The sequence below is a fragment of the Erithacus rubecula genome (genome assembly GCF_903797595.1).
Source record: "Erithacus rubecula genome assembly, contig: SUPER_Z_unloc_4, whole genome shotgun sequence".
NCBI classification, from domain to species: domain Eukaryota; kingdom Metazoa; phylum Chordata; class Aves; order Passeriformes; family Muscicapidae; genus Erithacus; species Erithacus rubecula.
The window spans coordinates 1,212,049-1,239,057 of NW_027635670.1; the positions used below are offsets into that span (position 1 = coordinate 1,212,049).

Here is a 27,009-nt window from a genome sequence, read left to right on the forward strand (position 1 = left end):
TTGGAAAGGAAAGCTCTGAGATTTTGTATTTTGCAGAAGATTATGTAACTAAAATATATGTAATGCAAAATACAACTTCAGCTGCTTGATCTAATACAAACATATTTGGAGCTCAGAGATCTGCCTATGTCCAGTCAAGGTTACCCAGTATGTTCAGTCACAGTAAGTCAGTAAACTGACTTTTATAGTTCATCTACTTTACAAACACTTATTCCTGTTATTCTGACAGAAGAAAGAAGGATCTTCATGGGATGCTCTGGACTCTTAGTGGTAATCACATTTCCTGCTTTCTGTAATCCTTTGCTATTTCCTACTCTTCTAATTTCTTCTTTGCTCTCTTCATTGATAGTAAATAAAAGTGAATTATCATTTTGATTACCAATATTTGACCTTATCTGTGTCTTAGTCTTGCTCTGGAGACATTTGAAATTCACCCCTCTGTGTTCCCATTTTAGGATGCACTGCCAGGTTTGGAGAGATAAGTGTAGATTAGGGCTTTAGTTTCCTTGTGCCCAGCCTTCTCAATACTACATATAATTTAGCCCTTCTGAAATTTTGCATGCTTCTTCTTTACCTGCATCATTCCCAGAGTAATTTCTTCAAAATGCAGTTTCACTGGTTCCCAAAAGGCTAAAATTTTGCATCTAGAGATATATAAATTAAGTAATATAAAAAGACTTTTAAACTCTTTCTAAAATGCATAAAATCCATGGATTAAAACAACAAAGAGATGATATCATGTGCATGCTGACTTTTTCTCCATTTAATCTGATTTCCATTTATGACTTTCCATTATGTCTCTCCTGACAAAATGTGCCCTAAAGGCTAAATGTCCTAAACCACTGAAAAACATACTAAGTATTCTTAACTGTCAGTGTATGCACAATGCTGTAAACTGTTTTGTTGTCACACGGGATAACTTCAAAGCACTCTATATTGTGTTTATTTTGATTGTATTGTATTGCAAAATGCACTGGGAAAAGGTAAACTATCAGGAAAATTCCAGTTTTGATGCATATTGATTGCAATGCACATTTCTTTCTTCCCAGAACTGCTGCAGATAAGTTTACCAAGTGAATTTAATTATCATGCTTATATTTTCTGCTAATATATTTTATACAAGGGAGGAGAAAATAGTGCTAATCTGATAGTAAAGGCAGTATATAGCACTGTGCTTGAAATAAAGGAGAATTAAAATTACATGAGAAGACGTGTCATAACTTTTCTAATTTAATGGTTAAAAATCTCAACATCTAGGAAAGTAACTGTGTATGTTTTAGTAACTGCAAATGCTTGGAGTGATCTTCAGTGTGAAGTTCTATTGAAGCCTTTCACAACTTAGACACCCACTGCAACAACTGCTTTAGCTTGCTGTACCAAGGATCCAAATAAGTGCACAAAAGTGCAAAACTGAGTTAATGAATTTAATTTTCAGTCATTGAGAGATTTTCTTATTTGAGAACCCTCTGAGCACTCTCTTTTCCAAGTGCTTTCACCCAAACCCTGCTGGAGAAACATCAGGGCCAGGGCATGTTCACCTGACCTTCTCAGGACTTCTGCACACCTTTTCCCAACATCTGAAATGGTGAATGTTAATCTAATCACTTTTTTTCTCTCTCTCTCTATAGCACAAGGGAAGCAAATATTCAGATTAGGAAAGATAAAAATACCCAACCACCCCCACAGCCACAGAGTGCACATATTCATCATCTGAAAAGTATTCCTTGATGATCAAGCCAGTGTCCTTTTAAGGGTGTAGGTCCTTTATTTCCAATCCTGTGCTTCTGGATCACATTTGTATTCTAGATTTTTAAGTCTGATCTTTCTATATTTAGCAAACACTGATACTGAATGGGGTTTTGTTATTTTCCAAGCCACTCCGAGTCCTCCAGAGATTTTACAGCACACTGTTCACAAAAAATTTTTCATTTTGATTGCCAGAAAAATCTACTACTAAATTCTAGCCCTCTCAAGTAAGTCAGAGGAAATATATTGGCTCAGCTTCAGGAAACCTGTGTCCAAGGGTCTCCTTTATACACAAGCCACAGGATCCAAAGTCTTGCTGCTCTGTCAACAGATCCAAGGGAGTCTGACAGCAGATGGCAGCTTCCTCTTAAATTCAGCAGTCAGTGCTGGAACAGTGCCCTAAAAGCACACAGACTCAATAAACTGCACACCTATCAATCTCCCAGGTCAGAATACTGTGTTCTACTGCCACTTCTATCACTGGGTAATTCAGGCTTGCTCATGAAAATTTTCTGAAGTCAAACCTTACAGAGTAGAAAACTCCTGTCTTCAGTCCATAATTCCGTTATGCTGCAGAATAGGAAATTCTCAAATTTTAAGTTGAAGTTTTTCAGAGTGAAGCAGTAAGTTAGAAATTTAAGAACGTAATATGAAAAGAGCAATAAATTCATTTTTAAATCCTTGATAGCATATAGGAGAACATTTAGCATCTATAGGTGAAACTCTCAAGCTCTCCACAAACTTTTTCTGATATAAAATAAAGCCAAAACAGGAACGAATTTTCCATTTACCATTTTTTTTCTATCAAATTCCTAGAAACTATTTATTTTAAATCCTTTCTTTTACTTGTTTTTAAATTAATATTTTAAGGTTTCCCACAAAAACAAGCTTTTCTTACCCTCATCTGCCTCCTGAACCCCCATCAAATAATTTTTCAACTGCTATTGTATTTAGGCTTTTTCTCCAGGACAAATCAAAAAAATTTCTTTTTGAAGGTGGTGATCTGCACCTACAGATTTTATTCTGCTGATGCTCCTGAATGTTTCCCTGGATTCTGCTTTGCTGGTGGGTGAAATTTTCTCTCTTCTTGCACCTCTTCTTCCCTAAATGTTTTATAATCTATATTTCACCAATTTTCATTTTGTTTCCCTGCATTGGACTGAGTTCATCATTGCACCACAAGCAACCATTTCCAACTGAGTGGTTACAAGTGCAGTCAACTGAGCTGCACAAGAAAGACTGGACCAAAAAAACTGTTGGATCCATATGGACACAATATTTATGAAGTTATTTTCATATTTCATCAAAGTATGAAGTAACTCCTTTCACTTCTGTAATAAATTGCTTTCCCAACTACTTAAAAGTTTGCTATATAAATCCTGAAAGAAATCACCTGAGTCCCAATGGTGGACTTGCAGTATTATTTTCATTTGCATTTGCACTGAATTTTTCTCCAATCTAATAACAGCACGCTTTTTTTTTTTTTTCAATCAGCAGAATTGCAAGCATTAGTGCATTGACCATTAATGCCCACTGACCATGACAAGATGTTTCAAGCATGCATTAAAAATTGTGGCAATACTATCTCCAGTTTTTGTGGCGTAATAGCCAAAATCATCCCATAGTTAATAATCACCATGTAATTAATGAAAGAGTAGCCCATGCTATATGGCCAGAAGAGTGGTGGTGAATAGAGTTAAACCCATCTGTCATCCAGTCTCAGTGGCATTCCCAGGGCTCTGTACTGAGGACAGAACTGCTTTATTGATGGTCTGGAGGAGGAGGTCAAGGGCACACTTTAGCCAGTCTGCCTCCTCAAAGGAGGTTGTAGTGAAGGGGAATCTCTTCTCCCAGGTACAAGTGACAGAACAAGAAAGTCTCAATTTGTTCAGGGGGAGGTTTAGATTGGGTGTTACAAAAATTTTTTCGCCAAAAATTTGTCAAGCATTGGGACAGGCTGCCCAAGGAAGTGACTGAATCACCCTGCCTGAAGGTTTAAAAAAGTGGAAATGTCGTGATGAGGGACTTGGATTAGAGATGGCCTTGGTAATGCTGTGTTAATGGCTGGACTCGAAGATCATAAGGTTCTTTTCCAATCTAAATTATTTTGTATTATTGTTATCCAATTGAAGTAAATTATTAAAAACAAAAAAAAAACAAAAAAAAAAAAAGCAAATTACTTCGTGGAAAAAAAAAACTGGAAGTATTCTTTCACTGTTGGAATAAAAGAAAACAAATTAGCTTTAATGTTCTTACATTTTGGTAATTTCTCCAATAATATTCTAAATAATATTTTCATATTGCTTATGATGCTGGAGTCATCAAACAGAATATATATTCATTCTCTCGTATTCTTTTCTTCTCCCATCAGCTCTGCAGCATATTAGTCCACTGACTAATTATTCCAGTGAGTACTTACTCCTGACCTCTGTGGTTTGTAAGTTACTGAAACCTCCTGGCCTCAAAAGTTCAGAATCAACTTGGCACCATTCAGTCAGGGACCAGGCTTGCCATGTCCTTTCCATGTCTGTGGCACATGTTAAATATAGTTCAAGACATTACTTAGGTAAGGTTTCTACTTTGATGTCTAAACTATCTAAATGAAAGACCTCTATTTGTACATCCCTGAAAATTTGTGTCAAACTTTGTCCTTTTCTCAATTTCTTTTGTGTTATAAATAAAATAACTTCCTGGTAACAGGAAGAATGAAAAAAGTCTTAGAAATACTTAACAACAATACAACAAGAACCAAAACTACAAATATATACATATTCATGCCCACTTGGAAGTAATGAGACTTCACAAACACGAGGATGTGTCAAAAACGACACAGACCAACAAAAACAAGCTTTGTAATCACTGGTATCATGTGTTAGAGGTAAATTATCTGTAGCACAAGATAAGCCAAAGTGTGCCCCACTAGCTAACTGTGAATTTAAAGAAGCTTTAGAGAAAGCTTATTAATTGAATTACAGATGCAAGAACTAATAAATGTTTCAGAGGGCCAGGAATTATTGTCCCAGAGAAGCCTGAGTTAATTATTAAAGCAAGGTGTGGGGTTACAGCTTCCAAAGTGCTAGGTGTATGGTACCTCAGGCACTTCTGTGCTGCACAGAGGATGCATTACAGCTCTTAGAGCTCATTGCTAATGAATACAACTTGAGTGCATTGATCACATTTTTCAGTAACAGTTCAGGTAGGTTTCAGACTTTAAAAACTAAAAGCTCAATATAAAACTGTTGTTGATCTTCCAGGACTTTTGTAAGTCTTAGAAGATTGGGTGACAAAATAAATATCATCAGGCACAGCTCATTTGAAAAGCAGTTCAGCAATAATAGTGGGCAAATTATAGTGATATTTAATACCCAGCTGGCCTCCAAGATAACCAGTCTGGCCTCCAGGACTGTCAGTATATCCACAGCAAGAGAGATGAAATACTGATTGATGGGAGTACAAAGAGTGCAACAAAAGATGAGAAATTTACATCATCCCACACAAACATCTTACACATCTTTTGGTTTGTATGCTTATAAAATATCTTATTTCCAATTAATTTTTTTTTGATGGGCAGTCTAAATCCTGTAATAAAATGAATTGTGCTACAAAAATAGTGAAAAATCACCATAATATATTCTGTCCCTAGCATGTGATCTGCTATAATGGAGTGACCACCTCAGTGGAAAAGGGAAGCACATCAACTTGTTGGATCTAACCCAAAGGAGAACCACCAAGCTGCTCTTAGAGTAACTTGATTAGAAGGATGAAGAGAGCTTCCTATGAGCCTGAATGAGCTGGGATTGCACAGCCTGGAAAAGAAAAAGTTTCAAGGTGACCCAATTACAGCCTTCCAGCTCTTGAAGGGGGCCTGCAAGAAAAGGGCAGGAACTTCTTAGAAGAGGATGTAGTGGCAGGTCATGGGGGAATGGCTTCCAACTGAGATATAATAAGTTTGTAGCATAAATTAGGAAGAAATTCTTTACTGTGGAGGTGGTAAAGTGCTGACACAGGCTGTCCAGAGAAGCTGTGGTTACCCTATCTCCTGGATGGGGCTCTGAGTAACCTGTTCTAGTGAAAGGTGTCCCTTCCAATGGCTGGTGAGTTGGAATAAATTTAATTTTAAGGGCTCTTCCAACCCTAGTCATTCTATGATTCTAAGTGAAGAACAGATTCTTCACTGTTCTGATTTTCCTAGAGGAAAAAATAAGGTTCTCACATTTCTCTTTATGGTGTGCACTTAATTGGAAGTCTTTCAAAAAGCCTAAACTTGATATTTTACAGTCCTTTTTTTATAACTTGCTATTTCATTTGTTTTGGTATGTACTGTCTTGTGGTATAACTTTAGAGAACACCCTTGGCACATCTCTGGATTCTTGTGTTCAATTCTCTATATGGTACCATAATAAGCATTGCTGTTGGATATTAACACTAATATAAAGCACTATTAAGCAAAGTGAGATACCAGAGGCAAACACAGTAGCACAACTTTCAAACCCTTCCTTTTTCTTCATATTAAGGCAAAACTCAGGCAGAAAAACGCAAAACAGCGATGCAGTTCCCAAAATCCAACCCTCAGACTTGAATTGGGGTAGCTTTCCATGATGGTTTTCCAGTTTGCAACAGCTGAAGCTCTGGTCCATCAGTTTTCTGGGTGTTTTGTACCCTCTTCTAATCCAAAAATAACAGAATGATAGGATGGTCAGGGTTGCAGGAAACCTTTAAGAGACTGTGTGCAACCATCTACCCAGCACTACCGCTCTAACCCCAGAACCCCTAAACCACATCCCCAAACACCGGATCCAGATGCCTCTTGAACACCTCCAGACAGGTTCTTTATTCCTTTCAGGAGCCTCATTGTCCTTCTCTGGACAGGCTCCAGCCCCTCAATGTCCCATTTAAAGTGAAGGGCCCAGAACTGAGCACAGACTTGAGGTGAGTGCCCAGTACAGGGGCACGATCACTGCCCTTGTCCCAGTGGCCACACTTCTGTTCCTTCTTGTAGACGAGTGTTATATGTGCTAATTTCTAGTCAGTTGGAACTTCTCCAGTTAACCAGGACTGCTGGCAGATGATTGAGAGTGTTTTAGTTCTTTCACCAGTTCCCTTATTCCTGTGGGGTGGGATCCACGAGGACATGCAGTGTGCCATGTGCATGGCTAATTGGCATAGCAGGACACTAACCGCCTCCTCCTGGATTGTGGGGGCTTCACTCATTTCCCCATCACCAAATTCCTGCTCAAGGAATCATAAGGGGTATCATAAGGACAACTGGTCTTGATATTGATGACTGAGACAAAGAAGGCATTAAGTACCTCTTCCTTTCTCTCATTCCCTGTCACTACACATTCAACAAGCAATGGAGACACTCTTGGTCTTCCATTTACTGAAAATGTATTTATAGAAATCTTTTATTTTCTTTAAAAGAGGCCAATCAGGTTCTAGTAGGGCTTTGGCCATTCCAATCTCCTCCCTACGTGAACTTGCGATATCCTGGTAGTTCTTCCAAGTAACCTGTGCCTCCTTCCAGAAACAATAGATTATTTTTTTTCCTGAAAGTCAAGCCAAATATCCCTGTTTAACCAGGCTGGCCTTTTTCCCTAATGACTTGTCTTCTGGCACATGGGGACAGCCTGTTCCTGAACATTTAACAATTTCCTTTTTAAAGCACATCTAGCCATCCTGGACTCCTTCTCACTTTAGGACCAACTCCCAAGCATCTCTGTCAATCAATCTATTAACAAATTAATCAATTAATCAATCAATCAATCGATTTACTCCCCCACTCTAAATCTCAGTCTTGCAAATAATAGTTAATTGTCATTATCACCCAGTGGCTTTTCATGTAACTAAGGTTGCTGACCTGATTAGGCAATGGCAAGAAAAAATGTCACAAGTTCTCAATTCCCATAAAAAAGACAAAGCAACATAATTCACAAACCATTAAATCAAACAAGAAGAAGGGAAATTACTAAAACAAGAAAACTCTTCTGAAGGAGAATATTTGTCTTGATAAAAAGCCTGGACTCGAGGCACACTCATATATTCAGTAGAACAAACCAGTGTGTCCTCAGCACCCAACCAAGCAAGTCTATTGCTTAGGGCCTAGGAGAGTGGGGAACATCTGTTGTAACATCCTTTCACCCCCTCCATATCTTCTTCCTCTCTTTTTTCACATCTCCAGACCTGTGAAGATCTGACCATGATGTCTCAAGGTGAGCTTAGACTCTGACAGTATTAATAAAGCTCAACTTCAAACTACAGTGGGACATCATATCAGAGCAATATCCTCATCAAATCACAGTTCTTCAGAGAAAAATCATGGGCTGTTTGAAATGCTTCTTTTTAGGACAGGGATGTAAATTAGAGTTAATCTAAATTTCCGGTGCAGTTCTATTAAGAATGCCATTTCTGCAATGAACTCTCAGTCATGTTTTGGCAGAAGCATTTTCTGCAGAGTAACTAGTTCTACATCTGTGCTCTAAAATTATTGTTCATTCATGCACTTTCCAAAGAATGAAGGAAAATATTTACCATTTTACAAATTAATCACTGGTTAACTATAAGTCATCTTTCCCACCCTATACAGCTTAAGCCATGAAATAATGTTTCTGTGAAAATGCTTAAACAAAATATTTTCTTTAAAATGTCCTGCTTTTTTAAAAAACACAAATTTCAGTGAAAATTAAATATTTCCCCCAAAATTGTTTTCACTCACAACATTTATAAAAAAAGCTAATATTCACAATGAAAAGTCCTAATTAATGCTAATATTAACCATTCAAAATAATATTTTAAAAAGTACTTTCTTGGTCTTGTTTTGTCATGTATAGGACTATTACTGGATAGCACTTTTTTTTTCCATTCTTGAAAATAAAATATGCCAATACATAACAAACATGGAAGAGGGGTTTGGCTTATATAATTATGTAACATTTGTCATAATGCTGAGAAGAAACCTCCAATGAAGTATCACTCAGTTGTGAAAACTGGAAGACAAAGAACAGGTTAATTTGCTCTTCTACGTGTAAGAAGATAGTTTTGCTTTTTCCAGCACACTTCCCACAATATTCTAAATCTTTCACAGGGAAAGAAGTAGGTGACAGGGTGAAATACTTGCTACTAACAATGGTTCACCAAGAGTTTCAAGAACCAGAAATACTAACACAAGGTTATTCAAAAGTCACACTGATAATTTAAAGGTTTAAGGCACTTAGAGCCAGCGTGTATCTATTTTTCATAAGTACAAGAACCATGCCAATAATTCCAATCAGACTAATGATTCTGTTATAAATCTTGCTAAAACACAGAACATAGATACCTTAAAATATACCGATACTATTGTAACAGTTATCATAATAAAATGCCCACTTTTAAGATAAAATTTTTACTTGAAGTAGAAAGAAAACTCCAGTCTTGTCTTGCAATCAGTCGAACTTAGGCTCCAAAGAAATAATTACAAAGGCAGAACTCTAGAAAACACACTCTATAACTGCATCTTGGTTTGTATGTCTTGGGATCAGAAAAGCATTAAATGGTTTAGCCTGGAAAGAACCTTATAGATCACTTATTTTCAGACCCTCTGCCATGAGCAGGGACACCTTTTACCAGGCCAGGTTGAGCAAAGCTCCATCCAGCTTGGTTTTGGACACCTCCCAGAATGTTCCTTGGACAACTCTCTGAGCAGCTTCATCCAGTGTGTCTCTAACCTCACCATAGAGAATATCTTCCCTAAATACAGTCTGAATCTAAATTCTTTAAGTTTTATTACTGTTTTTATTTAAGGTTTAATTACCAATTGTCTAATTACCGCATCCTCTTCTAAAAATTTGCTCCCATCTTTCTTAAAAGCCCCCTTTGAGTTCAGAAAAGCTTCTATAAGGTGTCTCTAGAGCCTTCTCTTCTCGAGGCTGAACAACCCTACTGTCATAGCCTGTCTCCAGGAAAGCTGTTGCAGTCTTTTGACCATTTCTGTGGCACTCCTCTGGACATGCTCCAGTGGCCTTTCCTGTACTGACGGCTCCAGATCTGGACACAGAATTCCAGGTGGGGTCTCACTAGAGTGGTTTAAAAGAGCAGAATCCCTTCCCTCCCCCAGTTGGCCACTCTGCTTTGGATGAAGTCCCAGACACGTTTTGTTTGCCGGGCTGCAAACTCACATTGCAGACTTTTCGTTGACTTTCCACCCACCAGCACCCCCAAGTCACCCAAAGGGCTGATCTCCATCTGTTCCTCCCCCCACCTATATTGGTAATGGAAGTTGCCCCAACAAAGTTGGAGCACTTGATCATGTTAAACCTAATGAAATTCCCATGTGCCCACTTCTTGAGCTTTTCCAGGTCCTTCTGGATGACTGTCTTTCAGGTGTGTCAACTGCATCACTCAGCTTGGTGTCATTTTCTGACAGTGCACTTGATCCTTCCATCTATATCATTGATGAAGACATTAAATTGCATTGGTCCCAAAATGAATCCCTGAATAACACCCTTTGTCAGTGATGTCCAAGCAGATATTGACCCACTGACCACCAATTCCCTGGGTATGACCATTCAGACAAATTTTAGCAACCATACAGTCCACCCATTTAAACCATATCTTTACAATTCAGAATGAAGGATTTTGTGGTTTAACATAGTTTAGTTTTTAGTTAAGGAAAAAATCCATGAGCTACAGAAGCTCATGATTCCCTGTAAGGACCTTGGCAGCTTCCTTCAGACCTGACAGAACCAAACAACTGGCCAGTTTTGACCATTGACACCCTGTTGAACCACTGAGGAAAGCTGAATACGCCCCTGTGAAAACACATCTAAAGACAAACAAAGGCCAGGAAAACCTCTTGATTCCGGCCTTTGACTGGACATTAGCCAGGTCAGATCCCACTCTGCTGCAGCTCTGCCCAGATCAGTTCTGCTCTGCCACATAGCCCAGCTGGCTCAGCCCATGGCAGAGCTTAGCTCAGTTTCTACCACCACCAAGTTCTAGCTACAACCAGCAGGCCAGGCCAGCTCTGCTTGGCTTTGGGCAGAGTTGAGCCAAGCCCAAATCCGGCCATGAGCTGCCAAGACATCCTGCTGGTGCCACAGAAAATCATGCAGCTAAGAACAGAGGCAGCCCTACAGATGAAACCTGAAGACATCAATCTTCTCTTGAATGAGAAAAAAAGGAATGGGTGAAAACATGTAAAGAAAATAACACAGAGACATCAAGGCCAGTAAAGAAGGAGTAAAATCCCAGATGGGAGGAGAATGAGTAGATGCTTAGTCTTGTGGTGAAGATACAATTGATACATCCAACTGTTTCTTACCCTGCAACTCAAGAAATGCATTGTGGGGGTGTAGCATTCTAAAAACTGCCTTGACCAGAGGCACCTGTGTTGAAGCAAGCAGATGTTGAAGTAGCTGTGATCCAATTAGAAGCTTGAATGGAGAGAAATGAGATAGAAAACCTTGCCCCAGGAACAGAAGAAGAAAACCTCTGTTCCCAGAGATAAAGCAAATTTTTCTTTCTATAATAAAATAGCTCATCCTAAAATTGTACCCCAACAAGCTGAAATGATCCATGGTAGCAGCTGTGTGAAAACTACCCAACCATTGGAACTTCATGACTGCAGATTTCCAGGTGGATGTTATTCATAAAAAATCAAACCACAAGAGAACTCTTTCTTCTGGAAAAGTCTCCTGCATGGCAGGAGACACTACTCTCCCTAAGTGGACTGAAGAAAGATTATTTTGAAAGTGGTAAACTGACTGAAAATACCAGATTTGTTTTTTTACCTGCCTGTGGGAAAATAAAAGAAGAGCTGGGAGGAGGAGAAGTGTTCTGAAGGTTTATTCTGACTTCTTATATTTTTCTTTTGATTCTGTTAATAAAGTTTCCTTATACCCTTTAAAGTTTTGAGCCTGCTTTGCTCTCCTCCTAATCCTTATCTCACAGCAGAAAATGAGTAAACAATTCTAGTGGGTGCAGTGGCATGTGGCCAGCACTAGTCCCAGTACATGTATCAAAGACCTTACAGAAGTCCTCCCAAAATCCACAGCCCTTCCTTGGTCTGCTGATGTAGTAACTTCATCACAGAAGGTTTGTTTAGGCAGTTCATGTAAAGACATGCTTATTGTCTCAAATCAACTCATCATCTTCCAAGAGCCTTAGCAGAGTGTCTGAGAGGATTTTTTTCTGTGAATGATTGTATTAATAGACAAAAACTCTTCAATTATTACTGCCCATCACTGGAAGTATAGAGGAAAAAAATTGCCTCTGTGTCAGCTTTCCTTACCAGATATCCCAAGACTCAGAAGTGTCTCTTGAACACCCTTGAGCTATGTGTTACAGCATCATCACTGCCCACATGGAAAAGCAATAATGGGCAATAGTCTATGGGACATACATGGACATGAAGATTCCTTGGAATATCTAGGAATTATGGGATAGAAGAATAGCTATAAAAGTAGAAACTTTCTCCATAGGAAGGCGGCATACAAGTTGTGTACATGGGGATCCTTCAGCTGTAGACTATCCAAAATCTAATTTGTTCATTTATATTTTGTGAAATTTCTCTTACCTTCACAGTGCTTCTACTCTACATCTCATAGATACTGTTCCATTTTACCACATTTTATTCTTTTCATTACCTCTTGCAAGTTTACCCTTTCCAATAATTACCTTACCTTCTAAAAGAACAAATCTATGGACTTTCCACACCATATTTAATCTCTGTGCTTTCTGTTCATATTAAAAACTCTCTGTAGGACAGACCATCCTTTATCTGGCAAATGTTCTGTGGGTGTTGCTTGGCACTTGGCACTGCTGCAGTGAATGAGTTATCTAAAGCAGGGGAGTATAGCAGTTTTGTCAAAAATATAAAGTTCTCTCTATTTACCCAGTTCCTATGCTTGGTAGAAATTTAAATATAAAGGAATACAAAAAGATATTAGCTTTCCATATTTGATTTCAGCTCTACTGGGACAAGAAAACACTCATCTGTAAGACCATTTACCTCCACTTACTGAGAATACCTCCTGGGGAACAGAGATTAGAGGTGATCTGAAGTTAATTTTTTGAGTAGGTACAGAACTAAAGTGAAAATTCAGAAAAACAGTGCAAAGCAGGACAGCAGGTATTCATTATGGAAATCAAACCATACTTCAGGACAGATAACTTCTTCTTCATCTTCCATGGCTTGTTTCGTAGAGTGGCAATGAGTTTCTTTTTTTCTTCTACTTCTTCTTTCAGCTTGGCCAACTCCTCCTCTGTAATTGGCTCCTCCTCAGATTCAGAATCAGAGCTTCAAACAAAAGCAGGAACAAAAAACATCACCAAAACTCAGATAGGACAGAAGTTTTCACAGAAAAGTACACTTTGTGTTAATTTTGTGTTAAATTTGAGACTAGATAAATGACTTCACACTTGCACAGGAAGGGGGACATGCTTCATTTAGACTTACTAACTTTAGTTTGAAAGGCAAAGCGTGCGTGCAAAGTGCAGAGCTGCAGGTGAGCCAGCACTACACCTTCAGCATCACAGGGACAGTGAACAGCACTCTTGGAGTAAAATCTGACAGCATCTTATTGTTCCTGCAGCTGTAATCAGTCTCCTAAGAGTCCAGCTCAAACTCACAATGGCCAAGTGAGGATGCTATAACTGCACCCATGAAAGCATATTCCTCCAACTTAGTGTGTCACTGTAGAGAGAAGAGACCCCACAGCCTCAGTTAAGACAAACTTAAACACCAAATGACAGCCTATGAACTTACCAAGGCATTAACATGTCATAGATGGGAAAAATTCAACACCATATTGAGCAGGACCACAAGAAAGCAGCAAGCACTCAAGGAAAGGAGGTGCAATTGTAATGGTATCTCCAGGTATGTTGTGTCTGTGATCTGAACTTACTATCCATACATCAGTTTGCAGTATCTTTGCAAAGAATTTCTGATTAAAATAATATTCAGTTTCCTACAATCTGCATAGATACCCTTTTCTGTGAGCAATTCATTAGCAACAGGTGTTTCCTCTTTTTATAGCTGTGAACAGGAAAATGATAAAAAGGAAATTAATAGACTGACTTTCTGCCCTAAAAAGCTGACAGTGACAAATACCACTCAGTGACCTCTTGGTGATAATAGTTTGATGCATTTCTATCTGTTCTTGTCGTGATCTCTTCAGCTTCTTTTGTTTATTTACAATTTGTTTGGTTTTACGATCTTATTATACATCTCTATTTTGTTCTTTGTTTCATCTCCTCTTTATGGATGTAATATACTTTTCTCTTTATTTCTGTGTATGGCATTAAAAATTAGGATGAAAATGTTTTCTTCGAGCTAGGATGTTACAGGATAAGACTAGTATGATTTTGAGAATATAGCATGACAATTAAATAAAGTTGACTAAACTTGAAATCTTTTTTTCCTGTTTTTCATGCAAATTCGATTCATACAGATAATCTCCATAGTGTTGCCTGTTAGTTAATGCTATTCAGCTAGAAAAAAGAAGTACTGTCTTAAACGTCCATGTACCTCCAGGTTTTCACAGAAGTATATATAAGTATTATACTCTCAAGCAAACCTAATGGTAGTCAGTTTATTTACTCACAAATAGAGCTATGCAGTAGGAAGAATATAATCCCATTCCTATTTTTTTTTTCTCATGTGACTGCACAGCTTCTAAAATCAATCAGACAAAATGAAACGAGCCAGTAAAAAACTAAACCCTTTTTTTAACCCATTGACATCTGACAGTGAGACTAAAGGAGAAATTTATCACTGATATTTTGGGGTTGATAGTTACAAACTGTTTAGAGCAGGCCCTCTTCACACCCTCAGTAACAGTTAACAATCAGCCTCATCAACAACCATTAACATCTAAGAATAGATTTAAAATTTACCCAGAAAAAATTCCTTTCACCAAGACATTTCCCTGGGAAACTCACTACCACAAATTAACCAAGAGTGGAATATTAAGTTTTGAAAAAAAAACCAAAACAACTAAACCATAAATCAATGCAGTGTTCTAAGATTCTCTTGTGACCTTTATGTAGAATAAGCAGTGCATGAAGAGGTTTTTGTGATTTAAACGAAATGTACAGAGGGGGAAGAGAGAAACTGCAGCAGATTCTGGTGACTTGTACTGTGACCTCACCAAAATGGGCAATGCTGATAGTTTAGCAAAAGCCACAATGACAGTGGCAAATACAATACGATCTCTCTGTCAAATACTTTCACTTTTCATTTAGGGAAATGTTTTCTGTGCTTTCTTTCTTAACTTCTAATTTTGCTGTTTTCATGATATTTCATGCTGAAACACCTTTGTAATTAAAAAACTTCATCAGCAAGGCCCATTTTTAAACAGTAGAGAGCATTTGTTGAGATAGATACTCACAGACTTGCTAGACAAGTTGTATTTCTATTCTGCTAGCCTTATTTTCCATTCTGAAGCTTCACAAACCCTTTATCTCAATCACAGCCAAATTGATCACCAGTCTGCTATCTTTCATTCTTATATTATTTTGTTTTTCTTTTTGAAAATGTTTTAAAGTATTCTTATTATTCAGCAATCTTTTCAGCAGGTCCTGTAAGTCTACAAATGCCATATTCTTGAGTTATTTTTGAGAGTGTCCTCATCTTTTCCTCAAATGTTGTTAGGCTTACTGCTTTATGAACGAAGTCTTGTTCCACGTAGCAATTTCAAGTTATTTAACCCCGAATTATGTATTTTAATTCTAAGAACTTTGGAAGACAACAAAAAACATTGTACCCTTGTTCAATTTTCTACTTTCAGTAGCCTTTTAAATTTAATGTTGATTAAGACAAATTAAGACAAAAGAAGCAAAGGAGCATAGGTTTACACAGTCAGGACTGTTGCTATGTGAGTATAGGAAACTGCACACAGGAGTATAATTGCCACCACAGTGAAGAGCAATCAAAAAGATTTTAGGCATTCTCATTTTCGTTGGGAAGGGAAATAAAGTAGAAACATATAGAAATGTGATCACAGACAAATTAATATAATGGCATATGTCACTGTATTTTTTTCTTTCCTTTTAGTCCTGCTGTGCTCTTCAGCAATGCTTCTGGGAACAAAAACAGCTCTAACAACCACTGAATGAGGAATGGGAGTTTCTCCCTCTCCTCTGAGATAAGTGTGCCTAGATCCATTTGCTCCCTTACACGTTGGTCCCAGGGAACAAGCATTCAAAAGCAGAAGGGACAAGGAGCAAGGGAATGCTAGGATGGCAAAGAAATAGAAATATTTTTCTGAAGTGCTCCCTGTCACTGGAGACTTCCAGAGACCCAGGTTGCTTTAGATACTTCGGAAAGTGGTATTTCAGAGAAACTGAGTGAGAGAAGATTTGAAAATCCCATCTCAGTTTTTGGTTCCGAGTTGCTGAAATTTGGCACTGATCTTAAAAAGCTGGTTCACAAGAATTTTCTAAGAAGCATCAAGATTCTAGTTCTATACTGGAAATAAAACTTGGCTTTCTTGGAGGATTATTAGCTTGGGGCTTGGGGCATTTTATTTTTGCAAGAAGAAAAAGCAGGGCAGATCTCACCTGTTACCATCTCCTTCTACCTCTTCCTCTTCTCTGTCATTTTTGCTCCCCTTCTCTAGCTCATAAACTTGGGATGTAACTAAATATGACTTTCTGGAAAGTTCTCATTTCACTCAGCCATCATTTCCCCATTTCAAGACAAAGAATATCTGACCAGCTCCAATTAGACTGTCACAAGAAAGAGGGTCATATTGAGTCTTAGTATGTCACAGCTGTAAGTGAAAACAGGTTTTATTTAAGACAACTATGGTTTCGTTATTAAAAAAAAGAAGAAAACCTTAATTACCCTGATCCTGATTTCTTTTTGTCCTTTTTCTTCTTGTTGGCCTTCTCTTTTTTTCCTTTTTTATCAGACTTTTTGTCCCCTTTCTTCTCATTTTTACCTTTCCCACCTTTACCCCCTTTCTCATCTTCCTCTTCCTCATCATCTTCCTTGGATTTCTGATTTGCCTGATTCTTCCTGGCTTTTGCAGGTTCCATATCAGAATCACCAGCCTCATTTCCACCTGCTCGTCCTCGTCTACGGCTTCTGTGCCTGCGATGCCCAGTTCTCCTTGTCCCATCTTCATCATCCTCATCCTCCTCATCACCATGCCTGTCTCTCCCTCTGGCATGTGCCCTTCTGGTTCTTGGTTCTGCTTTCTTCCTCCCTTTATCTGTGATTGATTAAAAAACATTTAAAAACGTGAGAGGAGGGTACACATTAGAAGGAGAACTTTCCTCCTCCTTCATTCTTACTAATAATCAGAAAGCAAGTCTGACCTCAGAGTAATCCACATCACTGACCTGTTCCTTTGGCAGTTTCTTCATTCTCAACTGCACTGCCTTCTTCATTGTCATCATTTCCATCTGTTAATGAAAAAAACAAAGGCCAGTGCATGTGAAAGGCAGATCAATCATTAGGAATTTGGGGGTTTCAAGAAATTCTTGGCAATTGTGGCTTTGTACTTCTTTACAACATTTTATGAACCTAGCCTTTTGCAGCATTTTTGGAGCACACCTTTTCAAGAGGTAAGATGAAGACAGAAAATCTAGTGCTTTCCTTCAGCACTCAAATAAATAAGCCTCAAAGGGGCACCAGGAGGGACTCTTTCTTATGGAAGCAATATACTGGAAAGGAGAATGCTAAAAATACTCTAAAATTTGGAGAACAAGGAGGAAAATGCCTCAATTTTATGAGATCTTCTTAAACATGAGAGATAAATAACTGGTTGAGATTAAAAAATACTAAAAGAATAATTTTCTGATTTGACTGACTGGAGCACGTAGAGCTCCAGTCCTGCAGTGTAGCTGAAGAGTGCAGTTCCAGAAGAAAGTGCAAACTTACTTTCAGTTCCAACAACCAAATCTTTAAGCACAAGTACAAAACTTGATCAAACTCGCTTGTATGCTCTACCACAAACAACTGCTATTCTATCACTCTGTCACATGAGATTTTTTTGACATTGAAGGCTTTAGAGGGATGGTCTATTTACAGAAGATTGTACTGTTTCTGCTTAGAAAAATCTTTGATTTGGAGTGGATCTCTCATTTAAATTTTCATTTTTAAAAAGTTCAATAAGAGACAATGTCTGTGCTGCCCATCAATTAGCAGAAAAATATTCACTTCATTTGCCTGGTACACTTTGAAACTACAATCATAGATTTACAGAGAATAAACTAAATAATAAAAATACTACATAATATCTAATTAGCATGTTCTTTGAACATGTTGGCATGAACATATTAGTTAACATGTAAGTAATCTGAAACTGCAACTGATATTCCCTAGGAAAGTTTCTTCAGAAGCAATACTTGAGAAGCCAGGTTCTAATGGGCCCTTTTGAGGTTTTTTTGAGCTTGTAGGTGTGAGAAAACACTTCAGACATATGGGTGATGTTAGAAATATATGTAGAAATAGATGTAGAAATAGATGGTAGTAGGAAATTAATAAGAAGACTAACAGAGATTGCCATGAAATAGTAGAAATAGGTAGCAGTCATTCTACTCCTATATCATCAGTATATTCTCTGTGTATATTGTTTCCCTCTGGACAGGTGAGAGGTGCTGATCCTTATAGATGCATTTTTCAGGTGAGAAACTGCAAGTATCTTCCTTTTTCAATAATTTCTAACATTTCTGAAATTTTCTTTATATTCTTTCTTCACACATTCCCTGGTTCCCCAGTTTCTTCTGTAAATTTTACTAACGCACTAGCAACTCATTGAAAATTTATACACAAATTGGTTTATTTAGGGACTACTGTGGCTATCTGTGAAGGGCAACCTCTAGGCTTTGCCTCATATCAAAGAAAAGGAGCCGACTATGCCAGGCTGAAAACAAGAAAGAATCCAGGGTCTTGCTTCACTATGCACAGTAACAGGCAAAGTGTTATTAACCAGAATTTCACTGGCATATTAAAACTGTCTAACTTCCCTATGCAAAATCTCTAATTGTAATTAACACTTCCTACCACTTCTACAGGATCTGCACCATTATTTTTAAGACTATGCAAAAATATTGTCATTCAATATTATAATTGAATGTGACAATAAATGCTCCCTTGTTCCTCCTGGACACATGCCTCCTGCTGCTGACAGTAACAGGATCTCCTTTGATAAAGACCATTATGCTTCTATTGAAAGCTTGCAAAGATGAAGACAGACACCTCTAAAGAGATACTTCTCATGGTACTATCTCTTATTGAAACAAATGCTTTGGCTGACCTCCTATGGCAAAACAGAAATTCCCAGAAAAGCACTTTATTTGTTAGAGAGTGGCCTCAGTGCAGCCTGATGAGCTCATACAACAAGCAAACAAATGGAAGCTTATCATATGTAATGAAACATGCATCACCAGTGAAGTCTACCAAGCTTGAATTGACATCATATTGACATAACAAAAAGAGTGACAAGGGAATGTGAGACACAGAGACTTAAACAAGGTAGAAGATATCTGCTGGAGTCTGTTTAAACTAGTTGCATAAGGGTAGCAAATTCACTACACTGAAAACTTGAGATAAAATTCTAAGCTAATTTACAGATTTCAGACTGCTTGGAAAAAGCATTGAAAACATGTGGGTGAACATGTCTGAATACCAAGTTCTGTATCTTAATGTTTTTTGATCTGAATTATCAGGCACATAAGTGATAAAGAACAATTAGAAAAAAAAATAATAAAAAGCCTATAATCAAACAAATACCAAATTGCCATAAAACAAACCTGGAAAGCATGACCAGTGATTATATGGGATTAGCTAGAAGTGGCTACTATAGCTATGCCCAGCAAGCACTAGTGCGCCTTCAAAATTTGCCTGCAAAGATTTAAAATTGTATCTCCAAACTGAATTTCATATGAAGATACAGTGTGTTAATAGGAAGACTGTTGGAGGTGTGTCTTTCTCATTTTGATGTGTCTACAAAGTACGAGACCTCTTCCTTGGGTATGACATAGATGCATACAGAGAGCATTTTGCTGAAGCTTAAAATAGAGCTAAAAATTATCCATTGTGGCAGCTGTGATAGCAGTTGGTGTTGTTTAGAAGAGAAAATAATCACTGAGGAGAAGGAATGGAAGAGCTTTGTCACCCCTGAGAACTGCTCTGAACACGTATATACATGGGTTTGTGTAAGCTGCACAGCCACCCCACAGTGCACAGTGCAGCTGCCCCTGGCAGCTTGTATTTCGAACAGGCTACATTAATAATTATTTGTGTCTGTTTGCACTTATTATTGAAAGACACGTTAATAGTTGGCTGGGTATTTGTATAATAAGAGATAAATAAACTTTACCATATGGAAGAACATTAGTAGTAGTAGTAGTAGTAGTAGTAGTAGTAGTAGTAGTAGTAGTAGTAGTAGTAGTAAGCAATTCCAGGTCATAAACTCTGTGACACTTTCCAAAGAGGAAAGGAACAGGCTGGGCAGCTCACAATGCAGCAATTCAGGTGCTTGTGTAAGAGCCTGTTTCAATGAACTACAGGAGAAGCATTTCAACAATATTCAAACACAAATTACGCTTTGTGATGACACTATCTCTAAATGGAGTTTAGCACTTAATTTCAATATTCTGCTGTAAACCACAACATACACAAACAGTAGAGTGCAGTTCTCAGGTACTGTATTAGCATCATACAGGGTCCTAAAATGTATTTTTTATGCTTTGGTTTGTTAAAGTTGAATTATAGTATTCATTGCCGGGAAAAAAAATCCTCATTATATGGGAAATTCAAATACTAATCTTGAGAATTTTCAAACAGATTGTGTGATCCCACTTACCAAAAGTTCAGTGAATCCTCCTATAAAAACAACTAAGTGTCACAAAAGCACTGTCTAGAATTACTAATTTTTCCAGAAAAGGGTTGATAGAACCCCTTATCTTTACAGTATTAATATTCATGGGCTAATAGCAGCCTTTGACTCAGATAACTTGAGTTAGTGTGACTCAGTCCAAAACCTCAACTGCTACACCTTCCAGGATACATCATCTTGTCCTAATGATATTATATTAGCATATATATCATTAAGTGTAATTGAAAATATAGCCCATAACTCATACCCATAACTAACTTTTAGTCTAGGAAATCCAATTACTTTCTTATTTTTTTCCCAAGTAGTTTAAGGGAAACTTTCTCATCTTTCTAGATTAAGGGCAGTGATAGTGTAATCTAAGTAAGCTATCATTTTACCTGAGTGTTATTTAGACTATAGCCATAAATAAGACTGCAAGACCTAAGGAAGGTGTCCTGAGTAGGGGCTCAGACCAATCTGCAAGTCATAAGGCAGAATATCAGGCAGCTAGGAGAAGGCTCCAAACATTGACATGGTGGCTGGTGAGAAAACTATGGGCAGAAAAAACATGCATAACACCATAGTCTTTGCTCTATAAGGTGTCTATATATCAGATCATATGAATTGTTTTACCCTTACCTTGTTTTCCCAAGTTGTTTATACACATTTTATCAGAAGCTATTACCCAGATTTCATGCTTTGGATTTTTTTTAAATTTATTCTATACTAATATAGTTTTATGGATCTTTCACAGTGAGAGGGAAAATAATTCTTGAAACTAAATCTTAGAATATAGCCCATTCTTGTGATATCTATGCTCCCACTACTACTGTGTAAAGCTGATTGCTGCTAAGCAATTCTGCATTTTGGTGCTACAAAAAATTCAGTGGAGTGCAAAGTAACCTGTATATCAAAAAATGCTGACTTTTTGCATATGTTATATATTTCTACTTTATTAATTAATTGTCAAGCCAATGAAATGGATCATCTGCCAAGCAATTACTGTGCTTTCCTCTGAACTGGGCTATGTCTTTTCAGTGCTGGAAAGACATCAGCCTAGATAGATAATAAACTAATTGTTCAACAAGAGGAAATGTCAGAAATGAAAGATTGTATTAGACAATAAATACCTGGCAAGTACTAGCCAAAAAAAAGGGAAGTGTTATGTAATACTCAGTTTATATTTACATACATTTCCATGTTATTCTTTCTAATCATGGTTATATGAGTGTATCTCACAACAATTCTGTAATAACAAATGACACTAGAAGTAGCACCTGTGAAATACACAAGAACTAATATATCAAGATACCACAGAAGGTCTGTTAGAAAAGTGAATTAGTGCAGAATTCAACATCCAAGACCTTAACTAGAGACCTGATCCACTTAGTCTCTTTCCAGACTTTGGGAAGAACACCTTGTCCCACATCACACATGTGTCTTGAGCACATAAGAAGAGAGCTTGAAATACAGAAACCTCAAATAAAAGTTGAATTTATGGAGTAACCATAAAGCTCAATCTTTCAGACTATGCTTTATTTTTCCTCTGCTTTTCCCAGTAAATGTCACAAATTTTTCTTTCAGTGAACAAGCATAAAAATCACACAACTCAAAAAAAGTATCCTGACCAGCAATAGCTATGAATTTATAAGGTAAAATTAAAATTTATTTTCACTGGATAATTTATTGCTTATTTATCCCATCTAAATTGACAATATCATAAATACCAGGATGAAGTATTTATGCTTCAATGTCATAAGGGCATCTGGGTCTTGGAAGAGTTACTAGTCCTGCTGTGCCCTGCAGACCTGTATGCCTGAATCATTTTCAGAAATTGTCTCTGGGGCAATGAGTTTTCCCTCTCTGCAGTAAAGAAAATTCGCCCACCTAATATTTGAAACATTTGAAACATTTGAAATCAATTTTTGAAAAATGCAGTTGGGGACCACACGGAGGAAATTCAATCTGTTCTATTCATATCCATAAATAGCTCATTTCTTCTCCATTGGTAAGAAAAAATTCCTGATTTTCTACTGAAAGGACAGAGGCTGACCTCACATAGGTCATGTTGACACTGTAGCTAGCATGGGATACATATCTGATTGCTCTCTCCTCTTTCTGGTTTCCTTCTCGGCTGTACTTACACATGGCAAGGTTTGATAGCTGTCTCTCAGTTTAAGGGTCAGGACTTATCCTAGGCTAATCCTACCTTCAGGAATAAATATGTTGTTTATTGCATTATTTCAGTGCAAGGATTCTAAAATCTGATATTACTGTTACAAATCTTACAAAAGGTAAGGGGAAGACAATACAATGAGAAGCCCCTCAGTATTTTATCCTTTTCAGGGAAACATACGTAAAGTTTTCAGGCCTCTGTTCCTTACTCCATCTCTGTGGATACACCTGTGCCCTCCTATCTGTGCCCTACAAGGATCTAACCTTGGACTGCTTTGCCTCATCCAAGAGCTGAGAAGCTTGCAGGGCACATTGAGAGCTGTAATAAAACAAGACACAGCACTTGCATTTGGTCTTCATCACACATTATGGTGGTGGTGGGATATTCTCCAGTTTTGCTGCAGTCTTTACTGCAAGAATTAGGATCAGAATATTAAGTGTTCAGTGTACCTTGAGAAGTCTGAGGCTGACTCAAACCATACCAATTTGGCCTTTTCTGGTTCTGAAATGGGATTTATTTAGCTCATTGTCATTCACTAATAATGATGTTAAAATGAGAAGAACACATGATCATATAGAGAAAAGGGTTTATATTCAAGTTAAAAATGAAGGGTTCTTAGTGAAAGTGAAGACAATTGCCAAAAGGCAAAAATGCATTATTTGAAACTTGCAAGAATATTCCTCAGGACTGTGATGATACAAAACCTCCTGAAAAGAAACTTTAACTGGATTAGTTCTTGAACTCTGTGCTATATAACTCCAGCCCCTGGACTTTTCAAGTTAGAATTGGATTGAGAACTACATTCTGGAAGTGTCTCATAGTTATTTGTAATGGAAGTCCAGCTTTTTTAGTGTTCTGGAGTCATAATGCAGTTCTAAGTTTACTCACACGACCTCATCTCCAAATGCACACATAACTGTCATTGAGATTGTTAGGTTTTATTGTAAATTATATATATAAGATAAAGTTTCCTGGGGAAAAAAAAAGTGTCAAAGAGTGATCATGATTCAGGGACAAAAGTCTTTACCTTCTCCAGGTAAATAGTGTGCAGTATTGGCTTGCCATGGGAATGATATCTTCTATAATTAAAATTAATAATAAAGTCACTGGATCACAATACAAGTCAATTCAGTCAGGTATTTTCAAGTAAAAGGTGGATTTTTATGGCAGACTTAGAACCTTTTTAGTCTTAGAATTTGTTCATTATAAATGCTTAGAAAAATGTGTATATATATGCTCATAATGTTTCTTATGGAGATAAAAATTCTTTTGTGGCCATTAAGTGTTTTGCCTATCCTGCATTGAATTTTGTGATTTTCTTGTGCTAAAATAAGTTCCATTAGCATATACTGCTTGAAATTTAAATTGGTCAGTAAAGCACTGTAGGAAAAAAAATTGGTGAAGAATAATAAGAGGAGCTCAGATGATAAAGAAAGAAGCAAATTGGATGGACTTTAAATATGAACTGCTTGTTATATTCTGTCAAAATGCTCAGCAGTCCCTTCTGATGTTATCTATTAAAGTAGAACATTTTTTACTATTATTGAATGTTATAATGGATTAAAAATCTAGAAAGCCCCTTTAGTATTACCAGGCCTGGTACTTAGAGCTAAAGAATTAGGTCCCTGGAATTTTTTTCCATGGTGAAGACAAGAAACATCATGCTTGTTGCATACAAAGAGATCCTTGCTTTAGAAAGAGAACTGAGAGCACTTCCCATATTAGACTTGCTTTACACATTGCCAGAATAAGCCACTAGGCATTATTATCCTACAAAAACATTTCTTATATCCAGAACAGTGTAACATTAGTATAGAAATACTGTTTATCTTACTGTGAAGAATTTTTGGCATTTCATAATAAATATTGAAAGCAGTAAGAAAAGGAGGCATTGTTTTTGTGCACCTTACAGAAGCCACAAAATAATACTGTTTTCTTAGTCTTTCCTGCAAACTATAAGTGTAGTTTACAACATAAAAGTGTAAGAAAAGTAACAAGGCTGTAGTCACAATCTTTTGATTTACTAATCAGTGAAAAGCCACACTATCACGCTACAACTAGTCTAAATAAAACACATTTCTGAACAAAAGTTAATGAATTGTGACTGACAAGATTTTATATTAAAAAATAAGCAGAAGAAAACAGAATTTTCCAACTGATGAGCTACATGCAGAAAATGAACATGTGCTTAGGTTGCATAATTATATTCATAATTACCATTTCCTTCTGTTGTCTTGTCCTGTTTAGTCATCGTGGTGTTTCACAGGGCTTCTTCAGGTGCTGGATACACAGGAAAATGTCTGAAAGCTGAGTGGCTCAAGATGAAGCATACCACAATATCATCCTGCTTGTCACTGAACGGATGGCGCTGGTGAAGTTTCACTCACTGAAATATAAGAAGATACTAATTTCGTAAGTGATAAATCTTTCATGAATGTTTAGTTTGCTATTTAGGTTTGGCATGCTAGGATTAAAAGAATCAAAGAAGTTATTCTTTATTATTACTGCTGAAAAAACTCTCCTGCAATGTACTTACTTATGACTAACACTAATGTTTAAGTGCTTAAGTGCCTTGCTGAGGAAGGAGGTTGCACAGTGTCTGCACCAGTATGCTCTCATGCTGCATAGAGGTCTACAGTTCTGCACCTGGAGAAAATTACATACTTTATTTTTCTGTCACAAAAATCAGCTTTTACCATAGGCAATTTTAATTTGCATAGCTTTAGAACAGCCTGACACTGATTTAAAAATCTTAGCAAAAATTCTTAGCAGATTCTGACATATCTACTGGCTTATATTCACAACTCCTTGCACTTTCATTAAGACTCTTTCTTCTGCCTTTATACCCAGATATTACACCCCAAGTTTACCAGATTAACTGGTAAATGAGTTAATTTAGATCAAAATTTTGATCTAAATTAATAGTGAAAGAAAGCCAAAATGTAGTTTACAGGACAAGTTAGGCTTGGAAGTAAAAATCTGTAACAATACGTTACCAATAAAGAACCTGAAATACAATTCTTGCAGTAAATATTTAACTAGATAATTCCATCATAACTCCTCATCTGAAATTCTTGCAGCGTGACCCAGCTGAAAAAGAGTGTAAGCATCTGCAGAATAACCCACCTTCTCAGATGCTCCTTAGTGATCTCTGGATCCTCTTACACACAGGGCCATGAAAGACATTTTTTTTTTTCTTTGGAGCTGTCATTCAGGTGTGTGAAGGAAGTTTACCTGGAAATTAATCCAGTGGGGCTGACTACCTTACCTTTTAATTTTCAAGCTTTAGCACAGAGTTGGGGTTTTTTTTTTTGTTTTGTTTAGAAACTTAATGCTAATATACATTGCTATATATATTGCTTTTTACTCTTAGAGCATTAACATTGTATGTTTGAAATATTCCCCCAGAGATTAAGGTTTACAACTGCAAGAGTCCCTGTGCTATAAAATATATTTTCTGGACCAGTATTATTCAGTTTTGCTGCATTCTTATATTAGTGATTGCATAATATCCTAGATCCTGTGTTTTTATATACTTGGGAAAGACTTCTAATACAAAATGAGAAATTTAGGAAAGCATTCAAATCATCTCTGAATATCCCCAGTTAGACTATGTTTCAAGTATTGAGAAAAGTAATTATCATGTTCTAAAAATTCAGTTGGTAGACTTCTGTACTTCTTTAATAACTGAAATAAAAATTTATTGGGAAGAATGATGACCATGTTTTTTCAAGTACTTGCAAAAAAGAAACAGTGAAAAAATTCTAACAAGGTATTTTCTAGTTGCAGTCAAAATGGGATGAAAGCACTGGTCCTATAAGCCTTCTTCTGAATTTAAAATTAATAGTATCTCACATCTATTAGTCACATTGGAAAATATTTTACTGGATATGCAAAAAGATGTTGGAGTCAGTGAGTCGGGGTCTCTCTGAATTCTTCAGGGAGGAATCAGACTGCAGGGATTGAATTAAAGCCTTTAGATGAAGTATATTAAGCCACTTACACGTAAGGTAGTTGTTTAAGTAGAAGTCAGTAAGTTTTAGTGTGTGCTCTAGTGCTTTTGCTAAGTGAAAGGTTTCAAATGCCAGAGTAGCAGAGCAAGTTCTAGTGATGGTTGAAAAAAAAATACTGATGTTTTCAGTAGAGGCTCAAAGACCATGGTTGCAGACAGGACTTAGACATAATAGAGCTGTGGTAATACTCCTTACATTTTTCAGATAAAACAAGATAGTCATATGCATAGTCTATAGGGAACCTGGTGTGCTAAGAAACTAGAATTCT

At 37.1% G+C, this 27,009-nt stretch overlaps 1 protein-coding gene across 1 annotated transcript in view; it reads right to left on the bottom strand.

Moving 5' to 3' along the window:
• The window catches only part of TMC1 (transmembrane channel like 1), a 49,022-nt gene extending 24,021 nt beyond the window's left edge, over positions 1–25,001 (bottom strand). The window contains exons 1-4 of the mRNA XM_079331550.1: positions 24,946–25,001; positions 17,071–17,133; positions 16,571–16,940; positions 12,881–13,021 (exon numbers count right to left, since the gene is read on the bottom strand). Of these exons, the coding sequence (XP_079187676.1) occupies positions 12,881–13,021; positions 16,571–16,940; positions 17,071–17,133; positions 24,946–24,979 (608 nt within the window). The 5' untranslated portion in view covers positions 24,980–25,001. The remainder of the gene's footprint in view (positions 1–12,880; positions 13,022–16,570; positions 16,941–17,070; positions 17,134–24,945) is intronic.
• Positions 25,002–27,009: the final 2,008 nt, after the last annotated feature.